This window comes from Lycorma delicatula, chromosome 6 (assembly GCF_047948215.1).
Source record: "Lycorma delicatula isolate Av1 chromosome 6, ASM4794821v1, whole genome shotgun sequence".
Taxonomy (NCBI): domain Eukaryota; kingdom Metazoa; phylum Arthropoda; class Insecta; order Hemiptera; family Fulgoridae; genus Lycorma; species Lycorma delicatula.
In genome coordinates this window covers 3,164,068-3,189,341 of record NC_134460.1, presented here as the reverse complement: position 1 = coordinate 3,189,341, position 25,274 = coordinate 3,164,068, and the positions used below count along the sequence as shown (strand labels likewise).

The window sequence follows — 25,274 nt, the reverse complement described above, 5'->3', positions numbered from 1 at the left end:
GAGACATGGTGGTAACACTTGTATATTTCAAGAAAGCTTATGATTGCATCCACAGAATATAACTACTAAAAATTCTAAGGTACCTTGGATTCTCTGAATATCTTTGGATTGGCATAACATAAATTCTGTGGAAATGGCTCAAACTATATATTTGGTATTGAAGACGAAACAAAAAAAGGGGAAAGGTAGATTTCACCAATTTGAAGTTTTGTATACATGTAGAAAATTAAGCTTTAGTATGATGCAAGTACTTATTTAAAATGTCCTAATTTTTAACCAATTTAATTTAAAAAAAATCAGACAATTATTTCTAAACACATTTTGACTAGTATTTAAAAAAAAAAAAATATTTAAAAACTCATCTACTAATTGTACACATCTATACAGATTATTTATGAAAAACGAACAAAAAATTGTTAAACCAGTTTCTCTTTCTTTTCTTACAGGCTTTTTTTTCAGGATACAGTAAGTTAGTTAATACAGTGAAATTTAATATTACTTTACATTTTATGTTGTATTCAGGTGTCTTAAAAAAGTGGAGACTTTAATAGTCTACACAGGCACCTGACTACAACATAAAATGTATAGTATGTAAATGTAGTCAGGTGCCTGTGTATACTATTAAGTCTCCACTTTGTTAAGACACCTGAATACAACATAAAATGTAAAATATTAGACTTCATCACAGACTAACTAACAGTATCCTGAAAAAATGCCTGTAATTTTTTATTGGTATTTCATAATTATTCTAGGTAGATGTGTACAATTACTTTGTCAGCATTTTTTTAAATAATCATTTTACAAGGCAGATTCATAAAATAAGGCCAGTTTCATCATTATAAAAAATTAACTTGTGAGAAAAGGTTTTTACTTACAATTTTAGTTTACTATATACCTACTTCACTTCTCCACACTATCGCCATTCAGTTCAAAACACTATCCGTAACGTTGTACCAGTTTCTTTAACTCCTCTGCTCACAGACGTTCTCCACCTAGGAATTGAATCAGTTGACAACGGCAGTCTTGAGTTCCTTGTCGTTTTCAAACCACTGTCACTAGGTGCAAGGTTGGGACTATATGGAGGGTGGACAAAAAGTTCCCAATGAAAATCTTTAATTTTCTTCTTGGTTAAGGCGGCGGTGTGAGGACATGCGTTGTCGTGAAGGAGAATTATGCTGGATGAAAGTTTCCCGCATCGTCAATTTTGGATCAAATGTCTCAGTTTGGTGAGGGTTTTGTAGTACATGTCAACTGTAATTGTTGATCCATGTTCCATGAAATCAACCAGTGACACCCTTTCATACCAAAAAAATGGTAGCAACATTTTTCGACTCGAGTACGAAAGTTGATTAAACTTTTTTGGTTTTGGGGAACTTGAATGGCGCAACTGCATTGACTGTTGTTTGAGTTCTGCGTTGGTGTAGGATATCCACATCATGTTGCCCATAACAATGTGGGAAAACAACTCATTTCCATCTTGTCCAAAGTCAAAAATGCTAGTCCACTGAACATTCTTTGTTTTTTGTGTTGTCAGTGAGCATTTTCAGTACCCACCTTGCACACAATTTTGACATCTGAGCTTTTCTGTGACAACTGTGTAGATAGAGGTGCATCCAAATGTGGAAATTCATCAGTCAGAGCACTAGTTGTCAATTGCCGATCACATCATTTCCAGTTCTCCTGTTCAACGACTTCATCGGTCTGAATATTGGGCCTGCCTCTCCACTGTTTGTCATGCACATTTGTGCAGGAATTTTTAAAGTCTCATCACCACTGTCTAACCTTTCCTTCACTTATTATTGTAGGTCCATACACTAGACACAATTCCTGATGAATCTTCAGCAGTTGAAAATCCTTTTACACACAAAAATCAAACCACAGCATGCACTTCTCAACTGACAGGAGAAACAATTATCGTGGACATTGCAATCTGCAATTACCAGCAAGCAAACGACTACTGAATCAAAAAAAAAATCTTCAGTGGCTTTGTAAATTGTCAATAGATGGCCCAGCATGTGTGAAACTGTATTCAGACATGCTAATATTTAAATTTAAGCCAACGGCCCTTACTTTATGAATATGCATCGTATTTAGCTCCTTTCTGTTGTTTCCATAACTTTAATAAAGTGGTCATCTAGATACAATACTGGTATAAGTTTTTTTTTTGAATTTTGTGCAACATAAATAGAAATTTGAGTATTAATGAATGATAATGTATGTGCACGAAACATATATGAGTATCAGTTGATTAAAATTATTATTTTAATTAGATTCAATATTTGATGAGCGGTAGGGATATCACACAGGTTCTAACTTGATGTATAATGATAGTAAGTAGAGATATCACAGACAGATTCTGACCTCATACTCTATCAATAACAGCAATGTAATAAATGCATACTGGCAACATACAACATGCAGGTGGGTGCTAGCCATAATGCACTCCTGCTACCTTTTGCTGAGCTCACTTTTCACTTATATCTTGAGAATAATGAATTTTTTGAAAAACCACAAGAGGCAAAAAATGTTTCTTTTTTATAATTTTATGGAACACCTTCAGTAAAATTTTAAAATAAGTAATTGTTTAATTTTTTTCTACCCTTCTTTAGATAAGACAATTTAAGATAGCCTATGTTGCTTCCACACTGAAGACTTGTTACTACCCAAGAGTTGGTTGGATCAGTGGGCAGACATAACAGTTAAATGCACTATCAGTCTTCCTATGGACATAGTTGGGTGAGAAAGCTTGTACATGAAAGAGGTTTAATTATATATATATATGTGTGTGTTAGCTTTGGTTTGATTTCTACCTCACCAGACAAGAGAGTATTGCAGTAGCTCTTTTTTTTCTAGCTTGTTGAATAATATTGCACAAAACTGGGCTGACTTATCAAAGTAAATAATTATTCCAATAAATAAACATTTAGGAAGAAAAAATAAATAGGCGTAATGAGACCTGTAGCTAAAGTATCAATTTCTTTTAAACTTCAATTTTTAAGACTGAAAATGTAACTGCATCTAGTTAATAAAGTTGACATGGAAATTTTTTTTTGAAAATGAGTTCCATGATGACTGATTTACGAATTAAAATTTTTATTTTCTTTTTTTACAATTTCTGAAACGTTATTTGTTTTCAAGTTGAGACTGTTATTAAAGACGTTATATTAGTAGCTGTGAAAAGGGTCAAAATGTTTGATTAAAAATTTTTTTTTTTTGTTGTTAATTTTATTTTAATTACAGCCTAATTTTGATCATAAAAATATCATTCGTTCAAGGAGGTCGACAAGAACTCATAATTTTTTAAGATAAGAATATTGTTTTTGTTCTCAATTTTACTTTTAGTACTGCATAATTTTTAAAATCATCATTGACCAAGGGAGTTACAGATTAGACTCAAATTTTTTTATTGAAAATTTTGATCTTTTTTGTAACTGTACTGTAAATATTTCATAATGAAGCCATTAATATTTAAAAACCTTATGGCATATTTGAAATAAAAATCTGTCAAGGGCAAACCTGGGAAGGTTATGTAATCCGTTGTCAGTTTTTTTTTGTAAATCTGTTTCAGTAATTAGGTTTTCCACAAGGAACTTTCTGTATTTCAAACCTGTACTGAATATATAAAACTATAATTCAACCCGTTTATATACTATATCAATTTTTGCCTTTCTAGTTGCATCTTTCCAAAATTCTTAGTTCATGTAAGGCTGGATATTGGCTAATAAATGATGAATGTCTTCTGGTAAACTTAAATTAAATTGGGATTTAAGGACTTTAAACTTCAACTCGGACAAAACTGTAGGGTTTTATACCGCATATAAAACCGCACCCAGCAGTGGAGACTGCTAACATTACAACCAAACAATTTTTCCTTAATTTAAAAATTATACATGCTACAGACAGAATTTTAATTCAATTCCTCTTTCATGTATCAACTGTTTAATTATATATAACGGATGGAATTCTGATTTTTCTACTATTGTATTATGTTGTCATGTTTACATCCTTGACTATTTTTCCAATTATTTTTTTCTAAAAATGTCATATGATTCCTGTAATATCCACTTGCTGATTTCTTTTTTACATCTTTCAACTACTGCAACAGAGTTCTATACAAAAAAATGTAGGCAATTTTGAGCAATTATTATATTACTAAGATGTTGTTAACTTTTTTTTCACTTAAATATAGCATTTTCAAAAATAATACTTTATATAATTTCAGTGTATCAGTAAATACTAAAAATCTTAATTTTAGTATTGAATTTCTAATCTAATTGAAAAAAGTAGTATTAAACAAAAAAGGTTAATAATTTTTTTTTTTAAATCTGTGTTAATATAACATTTCATATAATTATTTAAGTCATTTCAGATTAATTGTACTGCAATTTATAAAGTATTAGTCCACTGGCATGATACAAGTTGTAAATGGCAGATGGTGTTGCAAAGCCACTCAATTTTATATTAAATAAAACTGAAAAGAAACATTTACGGCAATAAGGGTCATAAGTAGGATTCATTATTACTCATATTATAGTTACACAAACATATTCCAACAGAAAAATAGAAACATTATCTTAAATAGTGTAACATTAACGCTTGCCTCTCACATCACAACCACTATCTTGGTTGCGGGGAGTTTTTTAAATCGAGTGAAAATATAGAAGTATATCTACAATACTTATTTAAGTACACCCAACTCCAGTGCAATCTGCACTGAAATTTTTCATACTGTCAGCATGAAAGTGGTGGCATTTCAAATTGCTTTGCTATATGTATTTTTAGCTTTTATTATAATTTTACGATGTGGCAACAAAATAAATAAGGGCTGTGATTTTTTAAAAAATATATAACAGTAACACATTATGGTTTTTCCCCGAAAAAGATAAAATCTGAAACTTTATACTAACATCTGAATCATATAGCAATAGCTGAAGTCAGAAGCAGTATAAATAGCGATACAGTATACAAACAATAAATATAAACAAAATACCCTTAAGATATTTCCTGTGGTATTTAATGATCTAACATGAAGCTTGATGACACAAGATAGTTATTCTAAGATGAACTGAAATTCCCTAGAAGATTTACATATCACTTTGTACACCATCACTCCTTAAGGAGTTTCAGAATTCCTCTTGTGTCAGGCTTGTCATATGCCTTCCTCATGCTGAAAAAACAAATACAAGGTGCCAGCAAAGAAGAAAAGCTTTCTGTTTAACTTTATCCAGGACCAAAAGGTGATCTATAGAAACTATCTGAAGAAAACTAGACTAATTTGATGAAAACAAGGAATTTTTTCAGATACCAAACCGGTCTGTAAACTATTTATTAATCAGCTTTAACAAAAAAAAAATTAGTTAAACAGGTAGACACCTCTCCTTTCCCAGGCTTCAATATGGTAATAATCATAGCTTCTACCAAGATGAGCAGAAAAACCTGTCCACAGAGTATTTTATTTCAGATACACAAAAGGTGTTTTAATATAGCGGTTAGTCATTACAAAAAAGATCTACTATTATAGTATATTTAAATTAAAAGTAAAAAAAAAAGAAAATAAGTTAATTCATTGTGTGCCTTTCCAACATTAGAAGTTATCATTTCAATCTGTAACTTAATTCTTTTAATCTCTAAACAATAACACAAAGTGAGATTATTTTTTTTTGGAGTGAACAAGTAGATGGATGGGTCATTATTGCCTGGATGTCAAAACAGAAACAACCGGCTAAGGAGTACACTAATAATGCGTATGAGTAATTAGTTTAAGTCAAACTGATTGTGGTAGCCTCAAACCACATAAAATTCATAGTATAAACTGAGTCATGATGCACTATTAATAGGTCTTCTATCCAGGATGTTATAGACAGGAGACCTACACTCAACACGGTAGCTATGAGGGTAGTCCAAATAATTATTTTAATGTATCTAATACATTTAAAAATATTCAACAAAAAGTTGCTCTTGCACTATGATAAACATGGGAGAGAATATATGATACTCCCCAGCTTTTTGGCATTTTTTTTTTTTTACCAGGGGACATGAGGATGTTTAGGTTTTATAGATGTCTGTAGGTCACATTTGCTTGTGTTATTGAATATAAAAAACCCAAGTCAATTTATTACACTTTCATTGTCATACTGCCATTAAATGCATCATAATCTCCTTCCCGGTCTACCTTGTCAAAAATTAATTTTCTTGACACATTAAGGCCATAACATAACACATATCAGATCTAAGACCAGTTTTTGCTAAAAAAGATCATTACAAAAATCACTGCTAAAAAGATCATTACATCCTTTCCACCCAAGAAGATGATTAGAATGAAGAATGGATGATTACGTATAGGCAATGATGAAATGAAAGTACACAATTTATTACCTAATAAAAAATGACCTCGTTTGATCTGCAGTTTTCCTAGAGGGGAATGTAACCATTCTAAATTTTGTGGGTTACGAACAATATATAATATCTCATAAAGAAAAAAGTTTCAATATTATTAATTTGATAAGAAATTGTATTACATAACTTTGTTTTTTGATGTCTGACATGGTCTGGATAGCCAGACGGTGATGTCATCGTGGGCTGGTGAGTGTGTATACATTCTCAGAAAAAAGTGTGTACGTGCATAGATACGAAAGGGCGTCTGGTGGGGGAAGTCAGACTGACATTTTTTGTTTGGTAGTGTGAATTTAGCCGTGATGAAGAAAGGACGTGTTTAAAATCAGATCGCACGGAAGTGGTGATATGTTCTTTGTTCGAAATGACAGGACAGTGAGACTGGGTAAACAGGTGTATTCGTTGCGAGGTCATCATTATTTTTATATTTGACAAAAAAGTATCCTTATATATATAAAAAAAAAAATTAATAAGAAAGATTTTTTAAAAATAATACAACATACGAGTAGTGTGGAAATGTGTATTCTATGGAAGTAATATGTGATTCCGTATAATTTTGATATGCTTAATATGTTTAATAAATGTTAAAAAAAATTATTTTTTGTATTGTTAATGTTAATTATTTTTTTATTTTTAATAATATACTTGTGTGTCAGATTACATAACCAAAGTACATTATTTCGTTATTCCCGCTTTAATTTGAATTATTTAGTTAAGCTTTTATTTTCTATTGTATAATTGATTCACTTGAGCTTTTCAAATTTAAATTTTTTTTTTTTCATTTGGTAGTAAGCTCGCAGGAACAAATAGGAAATGAAAAGAAATCTCCAAAAGAAATGAAGGGGACTAAAATCGCTAACTAATAATGATGTTTATATAGCCTAGGAAAGAAAATTTGAAAAAATAAGAATTAGATAATAACTTATTTTTAATAACTCATTTAAAAATTCCTCCACAGGAAAAGAGAACACAATCATACACAATTTTTTGACAATTATTTAATAAATTACAAAAAAATGTTTGATAACATTTAACATTTACAATAATGTTGCTATAAATTTACATTAGATACATTAAAAATAAAGTATTTTGTTAACCTTTATATGGATTTCTCATAAGTCTATTAGAAATTATTCTGGTAATATTTCCAGTCACATCTGGTAACATTGAGAATTTCCGAACAGAGGTCTGTAAAAGAAAATTATGCAGAATGTTAATAAAATAAACTCTTTAATGATTAAATTACACTTATCTATTAACAAAATTAATTATTTATTTTTTTTACTTTGTAATGATTTACTCTAGGAAAAAAGTAAATATACAAGGAGAAGCTAATCTAGATCTTGTTTAACAAATACTCTGATTAGAAACAATAATAAATTATAATAAAAATGTTCCAGCAATAGAATGTTTTAACAGATGATTTCAGTAACTTATTAAGTTAATTACTTCACAATTAGAGAGAATGCAGTTAAATATGGAATGAATATAAATGTTAAAAAAATAAATGAGGGTATGTGATCAAGAATATATAATGTACTGAAAAAGACCTCAATTTCAAACACATGGAGTCAGTCATTTAAACTGACTAAATACTGTGGCAAGAAACATCTTATGAATGAATCGAAAAAAATGAAAACATAAATTAAATTCCGTATTTGTATTAGCAAAAGTTTACATATTTCCATAGTTTTATAAAAGATGTTAGAAGTGAGTGGCCTACATTTATACGAATCTCAATACTAGATCGTCGAAACCAGTGTTCTTTGGTAGTTGGGTTTCAATTAACCATACATCTCAGGACTGGTCGACCTGAGACTGTACAAGACTACACTTCATTTGCATTCATACATATCATCCTCTGAAGAATACCTTACGGTGGTTCCAGAGGCTAAACAGAAAAAGAAAGAAAGATAGATACTATCAAGATTAGATAATAGAGATAATGGAAAAGAACCAAATTTTCATTTAAAGAAAATGGCCTGTTTAAAAAGACTACTTCAAAATACTCATTTATCAATATTCAATGATTTATTTAAAATATTTCTGCCTGTATAGATTATCATAATAAAAATTCAACCTTAATTCAATGAGTGGCCTACATCAGCAGTGCATTTTTTATTTTAGTGATCATGCTGAGAGTCACCTGATGCAAAATGCTGTTGATTTCCTATTAAATCTTCATCATCAAATCATTAATAGTATAGAAATTTCATTCATTAACTCTCTCCTTCATATAACTCCAAGGAAAAATATCACAACTAAGGAAATCTGAGGAACATGGGAGGCCACTGTCATGATTTATTTAAAATATTTCTGCCTGTATAGATTATCATAATAAAAATTCAACCTTAATTCAATGAGTGGCCTACATCAGCAGTGCATTTTTTATTTTAGTGATCATGCTGAGAGTCACCTGATGCAAAATGCTGTTGATTTCCTATTAAATCTTCATCATCAAATCATTAATAGTATAGAAATTTCATTCATTAACTCTCTCCTTCATATAACTCCAAGGAAAAATATCACAACTAAGGAAATCTGAGGAACATGGGAGGCCACTGTCATATACAGCTTGTTCTTCTGTAAAAACTGCATGAATGCATGCTACTGAATCATTTATTGCCTAACACATGGTTCTATCTTATTGGAAGAAGCCACATGATCTGTTAACTGAATGTGGAATTCTTAAAAAATTGTATGGAACACTTTTGTATTATCAGTTCAGTCAAAAAATATTAGCCGTGCTATACAATTCCAGAAACAGCAAGCCACACGCCGATTTTCTCATCGTGTAGTGGATGCTCAAACATCCAATGAGGATTTTCAATATCAATACCTGGAATTTTACGAATTAACATGCTCCGATAAATTAAACCTTGCCTTATCTGACAAAAAATACAGCATTACGTCTATCTGTTCATCAACAATGTTTTTGAGAATCCAATTAATAAAAATAAATAAAATGTTAAATAAATAAAATGAAATAATTAAAATGTTTTGTTATGTCTGTTCTCTTAAGTTGTTATACGATACAATTTCAATTTAAATTGTGAAGAATCTTATGGCAAGATATGTATTTTATACTAATTTGTTGTGATATAAGTACTTATTTTTTCAGCCTGGCAGAAATTCTTCTTTGAATATGGGCTATGGCCTCACTATAAGTCACAGCAGGAGGTTCCTATTTCATTTTGTGTTTGAAACTGACTATGTTGTAGACTATTTTTTAACCAAATTATGTATGCTACTCTTTGCTAGGATATTTGCATTCAGGAATTTCTCAGAAAATATTGGATGCATTTCTTGAAAGAATCAGAACACAAGTAAACTTTCACTATGGCAATCCTTTTCTTGATCAAATAAGGTATTTTAGAAAAATACAACTGCAAAGAATGAAATTATAATGCAATGAATAACAGAATAGTTTACAACTGACAACAACATAAATGTAGTAACACGCACAACCAGTACTGGTTGTGCACTGGTGGCACTCAAAAAACTGGAGTTTGAGCCGGCTCTGTTTGGTTTTAAGTCGCTCACTCAGTATATAATTCACAGACACTCAACATCCTCAGACTATTACCTTAAGACCATATTCAAGAAATCAACAATATAAAATACTTAGCACACATAAATAGATATAAAATCATTCGTTGAAATATTTCTACACAAAAAAAAAAGTACCAAACATTAAAATAAATAAATGCATTAAGAGGAATTAACTTAAAAAATTTAAAAATCTGAATATTACGTGGCCTTCAGAAAAACAAATCATTACATATCGAACAAAATGGCCAAAAACGCAATGAACTGGAATATATAAACTGCATTCACAACTATACAATGTTCTACATCAATCAAATGGGACAGAGCTTCAAAAATAAATAAATACTTGAAAGCCTGTATAGTAATGTAGTTAACATTTGCCAACCATTTCACACACACTAATCACAAATTAGTATCATTGACAACAACCTTGGTATTTTTATATATGGAAAAAAATAAAATTTTAACATTAATATCAATATACTACAACAGTATACTGGAAGAACAGAGATGACAAAAATCCAACAAACATTTTACTTTTTGATAATTTACAAAATTCATGTCTACCCAATTAAAAAATCCCTGCCAGCAATAAAACACCTGACATTGAAGTGCATTTATTCTGCTACATTTATAATATGTTTTAAAAACAAAATTTCAAAAAGGAGTATATTACATAATTATTAAAATTATTGATAATAAATTAATATAATTTATGTGCACATACAGATGTATCACAAAATTCCCCGGGACTTTTGTAACCTATTCTACTCATGAAAATAATGGAAAAAATTCATATAAACTCTTACATCCTAAAATGCTTTGTTGGCAAGTTACAGTTAGTAAAAAATTTCGCTCAGATTTCAGCTACCCTAGTGAAATGAGGTCGTACTGAAATATTTAGGATGTTAATTAAGGAGTAGAATTAGTGATTTTTATAGTTTTTATCCTAAAAAATCAAATAATGTAGATATTAGAACCATATTTACAGTAGTTTTTGAGTAATTTGGGGTGAAAACCAATAAAATTTTAACCTGTTTTTTATGTTTGACATACAATAACTTTGTTAAATGGGTAATAAACATAAAACTTTTAAACAAGACTTGTAGAGAATTTAATTTTGAACAAACTGTGTAAGATTAGTTGAATAAAACAAGTTAGAAAAATTCCAATTTTATTTAGAAACAGTACATTACTACATTTGTCGAAAAGTACTTACTGAATGGTAAACGAAAACCAAATTCTTTTTCGGTGATGGGAAAAATTTGTAATAACAAGATTTACTGTTTAAAGATTTAAAACAAAACTGGAACTTATGTACTTATAAAATAAGAATAAATAAATAAAAATTACTCGGATAATAATTTTTTTATTAATGACAAAAATATAATAAATTTGAAAAATTATTTCATAGTTGACAATAAAATAACACCAGCTGATCAACAATGCGCAATACTGTAATAGTGTTTTATATTATTCTGTTTTTATTATTAAGTATATCAGGTACTGTGAACTGTGCTGTAGTTAGTGAAAGTTTTTTATGAATTTTATTTTGAATGTAATCAGTCTGCAATTGAAGTAATGTTGTACTTATTTACGATAAAGGAATATGCTGACAGAGTATTCATTTTGGGTGTGTGTAATGGTAATGCTACAGCTGCTGCAATAGAGTATGAAATATGTTTTCTGAATCACAGGATTCCAGATACCAAAACAGTTAGCACAACTTTTCACAATCTTCAGGAAACAAGTTCACTACCTACTATTCGTACCACCTATAAACGATCTGTCCAATACGATGGTATTACTGAAAATTATTATTGATGCATTTAAGTGCAGTCCAGACAACAGTGTATACGATGTCATTCTAAGCGGATCAGATGTTTACATTTGATGGTTTGGAGGACACTTTTTAACAAAAAAAATTTGATCCTTATCATAAACAGACAGTTCAACATCTACACTAGTAGATGATTCACTTCGCTTGGAGTTCTGCACCTAGTGGAATACAAATCAACATCTCTACTAGTATGTTTTATTTACCAACAAGGAAAATTTCACTCAAGATAGCACCAACAACTTACACAATGAACATACAAGTAAGAAGTAAATCCTCATGAAATGGTGGAAGGCAATTTTCAACATCGATTTAGTATCAATGTATGGTGTGGCCTCCTTCACAATCTACTGTTTGGACCATTCATATTACCTAGTACAAAAATGCCAAGGTCTACACACACTTTCTTCAAGAAGAATTGCCGCAGCTGCACCTCTGGCGCTGAGATGCAAAGTATACTTCTAGCACAATGGCGCAGCTCTCCATTTCTCTTGTGCCGTTTCCACTTACTTAAAAAATCATCTCCCTGAGAAATGGATTGATTGGTTGTGGAAGTCCACATTCCTGGCCACCAAGATCGCCTATCTAACATCTTTAGATTTTTGCATCTGGGGTTGTATTCAAAACAAAAATACATTTTTGTGAGAAATTAATGATCCGCATTATGCAAGAGGCTGAGCAAAAAAATAAGGGCAGCCCTGAAGATCTAAAAAGAACAACAAAAGCAGTACAGAAGCTTGTCAAGAAATGTATTTAAAATGGTGGGTTCATTTTTGAAGTTATTATAAACCATATACAATACATATAATGTAGGTACATTATATGTACCTGTTTATAGTCTTTGGTCTAGTGTATAGTTTATAAATAAAATTACAATTTTTCTAACTTTTCTTTGTTTTATTTAACTTATCTTACACTATTTTGTTCAGAATTAAATTTTCTACAAATTTTGTTTAAAAGTTTGATGTGTTTATTACCCATTTAACATTTTTAAGGTAAAAACACACATAATTTATTGGGTGTTTTTCACCCAAAACTTACTATAGATACTGTTCTGGGACCTATTTTATTTGATTTTTCATGTCAAAAACCATAAGAAATCATCAATTCTGTCCCTCAATTAACATCCTAAATACTTCAATACCTCATTTCATCAGGGTAGCTGAAATCAGAGTGAAATGTTTTACTAGCTGTAACTTGCAAACGAAGTATTTTAGGACATATGTTTACATAAATTTTTTCTATTATTTTCACAAGTAGAATAGGTTATGAAAGTCCTGGCAGAACTTCTTGATACACCTGTATATTGTATATTGTATTTATGTTATACCAGAAAAAAATGTAGAAAGATCAGCATTTCATACAAATAACTATATCATACATACCTCTATTTGTTGAACAATTTCAACATCTCTTTTCCCAACAACAAAATTAGTAACTTTACATTCAGTACTTGTGCCGGCTCTACCAGTTCTACCACAACGGTGGATGTAGTCGGCTATATATAATGGAAAATCATAATTTATAACATGTTTTACCTAAAAAAAATTCATACACAATTAATAATCATAAAAATAAAAAAGGATAATTTGATTTCATTAACATATTAAATAAAGAGTGTACTAAGGTGGGTACTGAAAAATCTTTTCCAGTTAATCATAGCAGTTTATGTTCAGTATTATCATAGAAGTTCATTTACAGTATTAGAACAGTCAAATCATTTAAATTAGTTTTACAATAATTAGTACAACAATGTTTAATAATTAAAAAAATCATTAATAACTAGTAATAACTACAATTTAACTTTCACAAAAAAGAACTTAATAGGTACATAAAATCTATTAACCCTTAGGCAGGGAGCACGTGAGTGTCACGCACATGTTAAGTTGTATGTATCGGCGGGTGGACGTGACAGTCTCACAGCGCGCAGTGCTCGCTTCAAAACTTCATAACACTGCCATCTCGTAATGTTTATTTGAACAACTGGCTCTGTGTTATCACTAGGCTTCATTCTTCCCCTCTGTGTTTTTATAACTGCATAGGATTGCATATCGGTGATAAAATACGATTTTGTTATACGAAGTTGAATGCTCTTCTTTCAGTCAGTTGCGTCAAATGAAAATGGCCAGGTCAAGCACGTCGCATACTCTTACATCGGAAAAAATTATTGAATGTTTAGATGAGACGTGTGACAGTAACATTAGAATATTTGATAGTGGTAGTGAATTTGATAGTGACAAAAGTGAAGATTTTTTGCCAGAAAATCGTAATGAAAGTAAAGAAGATTCTGAACAGAGTAGTGGCAATAGTGATGATGATATTGATATACAAGTGAAGCATACAAGAAAAGACGTAGATTGGATGTGGAAAAAAGTGGATGATTCTTCTGCTGAAAATCTGGTTTAAATTGGTGTAATAGTTTTGAAGCTATAATTTTTTACTTTTAGTACTGTAATACAGCTGCTGGTTGGGCATTTAAATTACCGGCAGTACGGTAGGACTTTAAAAATTTAAATACCGGCTTGAAGGGTTAATATATTATCTTCTTTAAAATTGGATTTGTTGAAGCTCTACAATTTATTTAAAAAATAATCTAATCAATTTTTCTGCATTAGAAATAAAAGAACATAAATAACTGTCAATACCAGTTAAATAAGAAAATTTCTCAAAACAAATAAGTTTGTAATCTGCTCGAGTATGCATATTTACCTGCAAACATTAATTATTTAACTTTTCACCGACACAAAATATTTATCAAAGATCTGGATTTAAACTGTTTGTTAATAATTAAGTTAAACAATACAACAATGGTTTTTCAAAGATTTAAATTTAATTTTTTTTTTAATAGTTACTGACAAGGCATATGGTCAGTTAAATGTTCTTTTTTAAATTAGTCAGTCTTTCATTACACATCATCAGCAAAAGATGCAGTAAATTTATTTAGGAAGGTCATTCTTCACAAAAATAGAAGTAAACATGAAATAGATCTTTGAAATTCTCCAAGTTATAAAAATGGAAGGTGTGAACCTCACTTTAAAAATATCAACTGCCTTTACTTTAATATATTAAATACAGTAAATATTATTTATAGTGACCTCCACGGGACAATTTTAGGTCATTATAACTGATACAGTAACCGATGTTTAGGTAGCTTGAGTGGAAATACTTTCTTTAATATGCCATCTACATGGGTATTGTAATACAGTAATAATAATAATTATTAAAAATAATAATTTATTTCTGCAAAAATATCATTAAAAAAACAAAACTATGCAATAAAAAATACAAGTTCCTCTATCATGAATGTTTTTCGCAAAGTCATAATTAAATCACTATTGAATGAATTACTCAGCATACGTAAATAAAATACTGTACCTACACGATATGATATGCTCACAGCAAAAAATTAATAACAATCAGTTGTTATTAATTTTTTGTTGTAAACTGAAGCAGCCACATTCAGATGTGGCTGCTTCAGTTTACAACAATCTGGTACACGAAGAAGTTAAAAAAATGAACTACAGTACATATGTAAGAAAAAAGGAAGTGTCAAAATATTTCTTTGGCTACAATGTAGATATACTACCTTACTGATGAGTCACTTCTGCTGTCTGTCATTATAAATGATAAAATGTTGCATTGCAGTAGGAAAAATAAGTCATAATAACCGATATGTCACTAAAACTGATGTAATTCTAAACAATATGCATACTGTATTTATGTATTGAACAGCACACCAAAACAACCAAGAGATAAGTTTTTGGTCACTATATCAGATATGTCATTACATCTGATGTCACTATAAACAATACTTACTGTATTTATTTTCTCTAATATTAAGTTACATAAAATAAATTTAGTGAAGCATTGCAGCTTAATATTTTTTCAGGTTTAGCTCAAGAACAGCAAAAAAACTTCTCTAGCTCATAAACAGATCTACTTATGTCCTCTCAAAATCTATTACATTTTTTATGTTGTTTAAATTTTATAATTAGTCAATAAAAAAAGAAAATCTTAGTTATAGTTTAATTTCACATAGATCACCATGATTTTAATATAATTTCACTGACTTTAAATGAATTCATATCATTTAACAAGCTATTCTTGAAAATTGGTATGGAATTTTTTATTTTTATTCATGAAACCTGCACATATTATTTTACACGTAGTAAATTAATTTAAGAATATTATATGCAAAGAATAAATAAATATGGAGAAATGAGTGTTCAAATGTTAAAAAAAATTGCCTTTATATGGTAAAAAGATGCTTTAGAGTGCCAGTTCATAATTTAAAAAAAAATTGGGCGAATTTTTTTTTAACAATGGTGTAAATAAATGCGTTTACTAAAAAAACAATGTAATTAATGAAAAAGGATTGTTACCTAAAACAGGACTGGGTAACAACAAGAACCATGAACTTTTTGGTAACCCTGTAATTTCATAAGGATTATGACCTTTCAGATTTTTGATTTTATATCATCAGATTTTTATTATTCTGGAGGGCTTTTGAAAATTAAATAGTAATAATTACTGATAGTTTTCTCTGGAAGATCAGTGTAACAATTCTCATTCAACTAAAGACAAAGATAAAATTACATTTAAAAAAAAAGTAATTAATAGAAGAGAAGTGAAAATCAAAAGCTTGAAAAGTGAAAGCTCGACTAAAAGTAAGAAGAGACACAGATTTTCAATAAATGATACAATTCTGACCTAAAAAATAAAAAAAAACTGTATTAAAATTTAATTTGCTAAATTAAATACATATGAGGTGTGTGAGAAAAGTAATGAGATTGGTAACACTGTGAGCGATCTGGCAGTGCTGTGTCTACCGGTCTGTGCTAGATCGGTTTGTTCATCCCTTCCATATGGTCAGTACGAGTTTCAACTCCGTTCAGCCAACACATTATTTTTGACAGTGCCATCAGTGAAGTTGTGTTTTTGTTGTGTGTTACAAAAATGGAGCATTGGAATTTAGAGCAATGTTGTGCAATCAAGTTTTGTGTTAAATTTGGGGAATCCGCGAGTGTGACCTTTGAAAAGTTGAAACAGGCCTATGGGGAACATTGCTAATCAAGAGCACAAGTTTTCCGCTGGCACACATAATTTTTGGAAGGCCAGAACACGTTGAAGATCAACCTCGCTCAGGGAGACCTTCAACTTCAAAATCTGATGAAAACATTAAGCGTATGAGGGTTCTTGTGAAATCAGACCGTTGTTTAACAATAAGGATGATGAGTGAACAGTTAAATTTATACGCTTTCACCGTACATCAAATTTTGACAGACGATTTGGACATGCGAAAGGTTTGTGTGAAATTGGTGCTGGAAAACCTCACAACAGAACAGGACAATCGGGTTGTTATGGCTTACTGTGCTTTACATTTATTTTCTCCATATTTTATTATTTGAAACATTTTTAAGATCAGTATTAATTTTAATAATTGTGATTTTTTATATTATTTATAAACATTTTTAATTATGTTTCAGGTTAACAGTGCTTCCTTGCAGCGATTTATTTACATTATGGATAAGTTTGTAATGCTGCAGCCTTGAGGAGGAAAATGGGATTGTGCATTTAATTCACTTGACAGGGAAGACCAAGCAGCATGATAGAAAAATTTTGAAGAAAACTTCACCAAGCTGGCAACAAAAGAAGATATTTTGGGTATATCAGATGGAATTTGTGATCTTATGGAGAAAACAGATTGTCGAAAGAAGTGCAAACTCTGAAGGAGGATAAATTTTGATTCGGCTGGACAATTACAAAGACCTGGCATGTCAGGCTGGACAATTATAAAGACCAGCCGTGTCATAATAATTTCATATTTATACAGCTGAAATTTAAATCCAATGAGGACGGTTGGGTGATTTTGAGGGACGAAGCATGTGGGAGGGGGGGGGAAGTGTGTTGGTGTAGATGTGTATGCAAGGTGTGTTCAAAAAGTAAAGGGAATTTTGAAATTTCGCAGGATGTACTGGTCCAATTCTCAGGATTTTTTTGTTGTATTGGTAAACATATCTGAAAAGTATCATACATTTTTAGCCATATTGGATGTTTAGTCTGTTGTCAGTTGTCAAAATGATAACACATGTTTTGGTACAATCGGTGATTTTTTATTTGTATAAATAATGGATCGATGAATTTGTATTACATTTTGTTGTAAGAATGGAATAAAGACTAGCCATGTTTTAAAAATGTCAAATATTGCTTTTGGTGAGTCTGCTATGAGTAAAAAAAGGGTTTACGACTGGTATAAGCGTTTCTAAGAAGTCATGAAGACGATGAGCGCCCCAAATGTCCCAGCACATCAACAACCGATGAAAACATGGAAAAGGTGAAAGAAATGATTGTGAATGATCACTGAATCACAATTAGAGAATTCGCTGATGATGTTGGGTTAATTGGCTCATGCCATAAAATGTGTTCAGATGTTTTGGGATTGAAATGTGTGACAGCAAAATCTGTTCCAAAATTGTTGAATTTCAAACAAAAACAGAGGTGAATGGAAGTTGCTCAGGAGTTGCTAAATGAAATCAACAACGATGCAGAATTACAGAAACGTATCATAACAGGTGATGAAACATGGGTTTACGGATATCATGTCGAAACTAAGGCTCAATCGTCCCAGTGGAGGCATTCTGGATTAGCAAGACCGAAAAAAGCTGGACAAGTACGGCTGAATATGAAGGTTATGATCACCATGTTCTTCGATTTTAACAGCATAGTGCATCATGAATTCTTGCCACAAGGTCAAAGCATCTATAAGGAGTATTACCTACAAGTTCAATGCTGTTTGCGCGAAGCAGTCCTAAAAAACGCCCGGATTTGTGGGTGTTTTTGAACTTCATTGCTAGTTCATCAGTTTTTAGCCAAAAACAACACTGTAATGATACCCCTGCCATCATATTCGCCAGACATGGCCGCATGTGACTTTTTTCTATTCTCAAAAATAAAGAAAACTTTAAAGGGCTATTGTTTTACAAGCATAGATGAGATTAAAAGGAAAGAGCTAAACACTATTCCAAAGATTGAATTCCAAAAGTGTTTAGGGGATTGGAAAAAGCACTAGCTTAAGTTATAATATCTAACAGGGACTATTTTGAAGGGGATAACATTAATGTAGACGAATAAATAAAATTCTATCCAAAAACAAAAATTCTTATTACTTTTTGAACACACCTCATATATATATGTATGTGTGTATGTCTGTCAATGTGCTCGTATTTAAGATAATATATATATTGCTGAGTCCATTGCAATGAAATTCATAATTTCAATTTAAGGTCACAATAAAGAAAGGTACAATGATCATAATTTATGTCCAGTGAATTGGATAGAAATTCGTGGAAATCTTCAACACAATGTACTAATTATTGTTTTTGCTTTATTTCTAGTTTTATATTATTTTGTCTAGTCATTATTAATAGCTGCAAGATTTTTTATATTACTGGGAATTAGGTTATTTATTACTTTGCGATTCTTTTTGATATCATTATCTTATCTCGGTTTTGAAGTAGAATAATTAAAAATAGGAACTCAACCTGACAGATGACCAGTTTTTGGTCATGTCTATAAAGTGTTGATTATGTATTTGTTGTAATTATCTTTCTTCAATCACAAATAAAATTCAATTATTTTTATTATCACAAAAGCTTTCAGAATTTCATAATTTAATTCAATATGCTTGTTTGTTTGGCTTTTGAGGTGATATAATAATTTACTCATAACCGAAATATCTACAAGTAAGAAATGGTAAATTTAGAGGAAAGGCAGCCGATAATGATTTAGTTAACAGCTGACTCAAGAACATCATAACAAACATAAATTTGTGTATCAAAGAGGGTTAATACAGAAACTTTAAAACAAATTGTACACAATTATAATGATCAATTTGAAGGATTATTAAATTTATGATTAATATATTAAATTTATTTAATTCAACTACTGAAATCCCTTTCTCTAAGGTAGTTAGTACCAATATCAAATATTAAAATTACAACTTTTTAAAATTATAACCTTCAATGATGAGTTAATTATCATTATTTACTTTTTACAATAATTATTAAATTTGGAAAAACTGCATAAAATTCAATTTAGTCTATGCTAATAAATATTTTAGCATACTGAATCCTTGAAGCAAAATAAAATATTATTTTTAAAAATTAATTCTTTCCATCAACTGGTTTTGTTTTTTATCCACATTTAATAATTTCACACAGATCTCTGTTTTATCGGAACTTTTTTTAGCATAAAATTTAATAAAGGCCTTATTTAAAATGTTGATGTTATTAAGATGCATGTTTACCATTTTAAGTCACCGACATAAAATAAAACTGTCGGTAGATAATTAAATTATTTAAGTGTTAAATTACATTTAAATTATAGTATCAAAAATAATAATTTCATTTTCCACCAACAGTTTGTAACAGCAGCAGAATATTTATTTTATATCAGCGAGTGTGAGATTGTAAATATGCTTTTCTAATTTTTTAATAATTTAAATTAGATTTTATTACATTTTATACAGATGTGATGTGTCACTAAATGTGGTTAAAAAAAAGCAGAAGAGGTAGAAATAAATTTTAATAAATGATTCTACGTAAGTTTTAAATAAAAAAAATCTTTTTATGACCTTATAATTCTCTAGTATTTTTTAAATAATAATAATATAATTGCATAAATAAAAATAAATTCTGCAATACGTATTAATTTGTAATCTTACTCTTCTAGTATCAAGACCTCTTGATCCAATATCTGTACAAGATATGACATCAACTTCTCCATCTTGGAACTGCTTAAACTTTCCTGCACGTATTTCATATGGCATATCACCATTTAAATTGACTGCTTTAATACCATTTTCATTCATAAACATTGTTGCCCAGTCACAAGTAGGTGATCGGTTACTGTAAAAAAATTCTAATTTAATTACTTTAGACAAAAAAGTATAAACTGTAACGATTCTTATTTTCAAATAACTAAACAGACTTCTGATTAAAGATACTACTTAAATTTAAAACAAGTCTTTAACCAGTTTCATTTATGTATTAGTTTAATAACATTTTTCTAATTACCTTTAGGTTACTTATTGTATAACTATATCTATATTGCAGAACATGAATTATGTGTAGTTCTGCTTTTGGAAAATAACTGATGATTCCTTTACGCAGCTAACAGGGTGAATTTAGAAGCAACTTCACAAAGGAACATCAATTTACTAATACATTTACCGGTTCAGATACTCATTGTTCATGAGATTCAATTTTTCTTCCTAACCTAACAGTTCTTGGGCATAACCCTCAGTCCAGAAGAAGACAAGCAAACATCAAGACAGTTCTAACTGGAACATTCTATAAACATCAGCCAAACATATTAAAATTTGAATTATCTTACAAAGGCCTAAAAGAGAGCCAGATCTGCTTTTGCTACAACATAATCTTAGAAAGTCAGCAAGAATGCATATGTCCTTGATGTGAGGTGCTCCAATTATCAAAATCTATTAACAACATTTCCAAACTTTTTAAATAGTACCCAAAATGAAGCCATAGTATTGACTGATATATGCTGTATAAGGTCATCAGCTTTGATTAATTTGTAATTAGTTGCATCATCCTTTTGTGGTTATTCATTGAGCTACAGCTGTTTGTTCATATGCGTGAAGGCTAAGTTTCTGTGATATTAAAGGTATATTCATACGCAGTGAATTAAAATTAAGTTTTGTTTAAAGCTTGGGAAAACATTTATGAACAATCTTGAAATGACAAAACAAATTTATTTTTTTTACTGATGATCATCAATCAACAGATAACCTGCGTTCAGGACAGCTCACAATGACTCTGACAATACTCATATTGCATGCGCTCATAAAATTGTGCATCCTAATTGCCATTTGGCAAATCAAGATACAAGCAGAAAAAATGTAAGATATCATTTGGTTTATGTCATGAAATTCCATATGGATTTCATGACATAGCTCTTGTTTCAGATTTTTGGCTAAAATTGATAAAACTCTGCTTCTTTAGCCATCCTACTCAGCTGATTTGGCTCAACTAGATCTCTCTAATTTCTCAAATTGAAAATCCTTTTTAAAACGATGAGTGCAGATATTAAAGAAATGATATAAATAAATGTTTCCTGAAATGGAAACGCATCACCTCAGGAAGAGAAGTAAGTAAGGCTCATTTGATTTTAGGTGTGTCCAAATAGTTTGAAAAAAAGTTTTTGGATCCTTCTGAACAGACTTTGAATACTAAAGATGTTGCCATCAATGCAAAAGCATGGAACTTCTGAAAACCAATATTTTACAGTTTAACCTAAGCGGGTGTTTAGCTGAATGGTTTATTATTCATTTGGATACTTCCATATGTTAAAGAAAATCATGAGCAAAAGATACTCCTTTACGAAACCTGAATTTGAGCTTAGAAAGCTCTTCAGTAAATGAATAAAATAAAATTTTATTACACAATATATTTAAGATATTCAAAGCAGAACTGTTCATCAGTACTGTGCTACTCTAATTCTGGCTAAAAATGACTCATTCTGTTGGCAGGTTGTGGCTGTAACTGGATGCTGCCAAAAGGGGGTCCTTGAGATGATATCTTCTGGGTGGAGTTCTAATTTTTATATTGAAAGTTCTTCTCTGGATAGATTGTCCTTTCTCATCATCTACCTTTACCTTTGAACCTTCTTTGTCATTTTCGATTTTGCAGGAGTAAAACAAACTCATTCTAAACCCTAAGCCCCTGTTGAGGATGCAAAGAATTGTACAAACTGTATATCCTTGGTGTTATGAAAAATTTGAAACAATATAATCTGCAATATCTTAAAACATACCTGAAAACCATGACCGGTTCTTTTTTAGAAAGACTCTCTCTTACAACACTTAAAAGCTTTGATGGTCTATCAGTCAAATTCATTTTAAGAAAATGTTGGGGTACATGTGGTAAAACATGATGAAGTCTACCCCCTTCAATTTTTACCAGCATATTACCCTGTAAACAAAGATTATACAATTACTTATTACACTATTATTATTACTAAACTAATTTTATTCCTGCTAATTAATCATGAAATTATTGTAATTCAAGGTATCAATTGGGAACATTCTTTCCAACTGCCACATTAAAAAAGTGCCAACTGTACATTAAAAAAAAATAAAACCCTAAATTATAAGTGACATAACACAAGAAGCATTGTAAATGTTAATATTATTAATACAATATATTAATGCACAATAACGATATTTACAGTACTGGAAACAATGAAAAGGAAACACAGATCCATTTATAAGATGATTTTATAATCCATTTTTGCTTTGGTAGATCCATTTACAAGATGCTTGATAGGCTTTCCAGTTACAATAGAGCCATCAATAACAGATCTTTAACTCCTTTAAGTTATACTAATTGAAAAATGTCAAATGTCTACTCTTTACACAAAAAATTATGAATATTTTAATTATATGCACTTAATGCTTTTTTTTAGTTTTTTCTATATTCTTTTTAAGTTTCAGGTGAAATGTTTCTATAATAGCTATTATAATTACCCCATGAATATAAGATATTTTATTGTTTATTATTACTGTATTTGTATGTCCGTTTTGATGCAATAATTTCTACTGTAAATTAAAATTTAATGAGTCTATTTAATATTAACTTGTATTATTATTAATAAAAAAAAAAAATTGGATAAACATAAATTTCACCTTCAAAACTTCAGATATGAAGAATTAAATTCAAGCATTTTTTGCACCATTGTAGGGGTAAAAAACTGGCTACACAAGAGATGTCAAATAAATAGTTTTAAAACAAATATTCCAATGTTTTCTTTTTAATGTGAAATCAGCAGTGGGCAATAAAGACAAAAATTAGTCTCTCAACCTTTCTACCGGGTGGCTATTTATAAAATTAATAATAATCAGTCATAGAATCAGTTATTAGCAAAAAATACAGAACATAAAAATTATGTAAACAGATGTAATCTGTAGAGACATATAATACAGGCGTGTTAATAGTTCTTTCGGTGTTGGGGTTCAATTAATAATACAAACTAGTTATACAAAAGCTGTCCAGAAAGTAACTTACGTTTTGGAATGTATAACCAACCAAATAAAAAAAAAAATTTTATTATATACATTTGAAAAGGACAATCTTAAAACTATTTTTCTACATAGTTGCCATTTTTATTGAGGTACTTATCATAACAATGCACAGTCGCCATTTAAATTGAAGTACTTCTCATAAAAATGCACAAGCTTTTCAATAACTTCTCTGTAATAATCTACTGCCTTAGTGTTTTGGCACAAAACTTACAATAACAAAGTTTCCCCTATACAATTTCACGCAGTAAACTTCATGAAATTTCGGGGAAATGAAGTAAGAGTTCCATAATCATAATGTGGTGATTTTCACAAATATTATCATTGATTTTCATCATCAGTTCATCAGTTACAAGGTTAGGCCGACCACTGCAATCCTCATTATGAATAGTGGTGCAGTCATTTTTAAACTGAATGCACCACTGCCTCACTCCACCTTCACTCATTATTCCATCTCCGTACACCTCACAAAGTTGTCTATGAATTTCAATTAGTTGGAGGTTTTTTGCCAGTAAAAACCTAATCACTGAATGTACCTCAAAACTTGTGGAATTTTCTATTGAAGCGCACATTTCAATAATTCACAACGAGCAAAGCAGAAAAATCACAGTCCACATGCTACGACAGCTTGATGCATTCTGAATGCAGAAAGGTTTTGATCCCAAGATGGCGGCTCTATCACCACATCCCCACCCATCTCCATGCTAGGCACAAACGTTAAGTTACTTTCTGGACCACCCTCGTAATTAGGATTATATTTGGTTTAGAGCCATACAGAGAAAATTATTAATACTAAGTTATATGTCAAAGTTACTAAGTTATATAATAATTAAAATAAATGTATTTATGCTTAAAATACTGGTTCCACTGAATGCTGATGGCAGAAATGTTTTGCCAATTTTTTTGGTGGAATCTGTTAATTTTTTCTGTCACCTGTTTTTTTAAATTTCTTTGTATTAAAAATAATGTTTAAGTATAAGTTCTTAGGAAATAAAATCAAAGTATATAAAAAATAATTAACCTGTCTTTAAAAAAAGAGAAAAAAAAAGAAATTTCACGCTCGAATACATATCAACATTTATTAAGATTGTAGAATAAAAGAGAATCTAACTGGATTTTCTGAATGAGACTTATTTTACAGACCTGTGTTCTACTCATTAAAATAACTCAGATTTTTAAGTACTTATAATTAAAAAAGAAGTATTGAAGTTTAAGGTAATTTGATTAAAGTAAAAATTTAACAATAAATAAAAACTTTTCTACAAAAGCACAAGTAAATAATACTTACTGGTATTAATGCATGCAAAGAGTCAGGTATTTGTTTAGGCATAGTTGCGCTACAAAGTGTCAGCTGAACAGACTGCGGTAAAGCATGTCTTGTTTTTGCTCTTCCGAACT

General features: G+C 30.2%; 1 protein-coding gene across 3 annotated transcripts in view; it reads right to left on the bottom strand.

The window, feature by feature from the left end:
- Positions 1–7,297: 7,297 nt before the first annotated feature.
- Positions 7,298–25,274, bottom strand: part of Dbp21E2 (putative ATP-dependent RNA helicase Dbp21E2) — a 55,092-nt gene continuing 37,115 nt past the window's right edge. For 2 of the 3 annotated variants that reach the window (XM_075369138.1, XM_075369137.1), the window contains exons 8-12: positions 25,165–25,272; positions 22,613–22,770; positions 20,502–20,685; positions 13,165–13,317; positions 7,298–7,581 (exon numbers count right to left, since the gene is read on the bottom strand). In XM_075369138.1, the coding sequence (XP_075225253.1) occupies positions 7,486–7,581; positions 13,165–13,317; positions 20,502–20,685; positions 22,613–22,770; positions 25,165–25,272 (699 nt within the window). In that variant the 3' untranslated portion in view covers positions 7,298–7,485. The remainder of the gene's footprint in view (positions 7,582–13,164; positions 13,318–20,501; positions 20,686–22,612; positions 22,771–25,164; positions 25,273–25,274) is intronic. The other variant, XM_075369139.1, reaches the window with a different exon arrangement.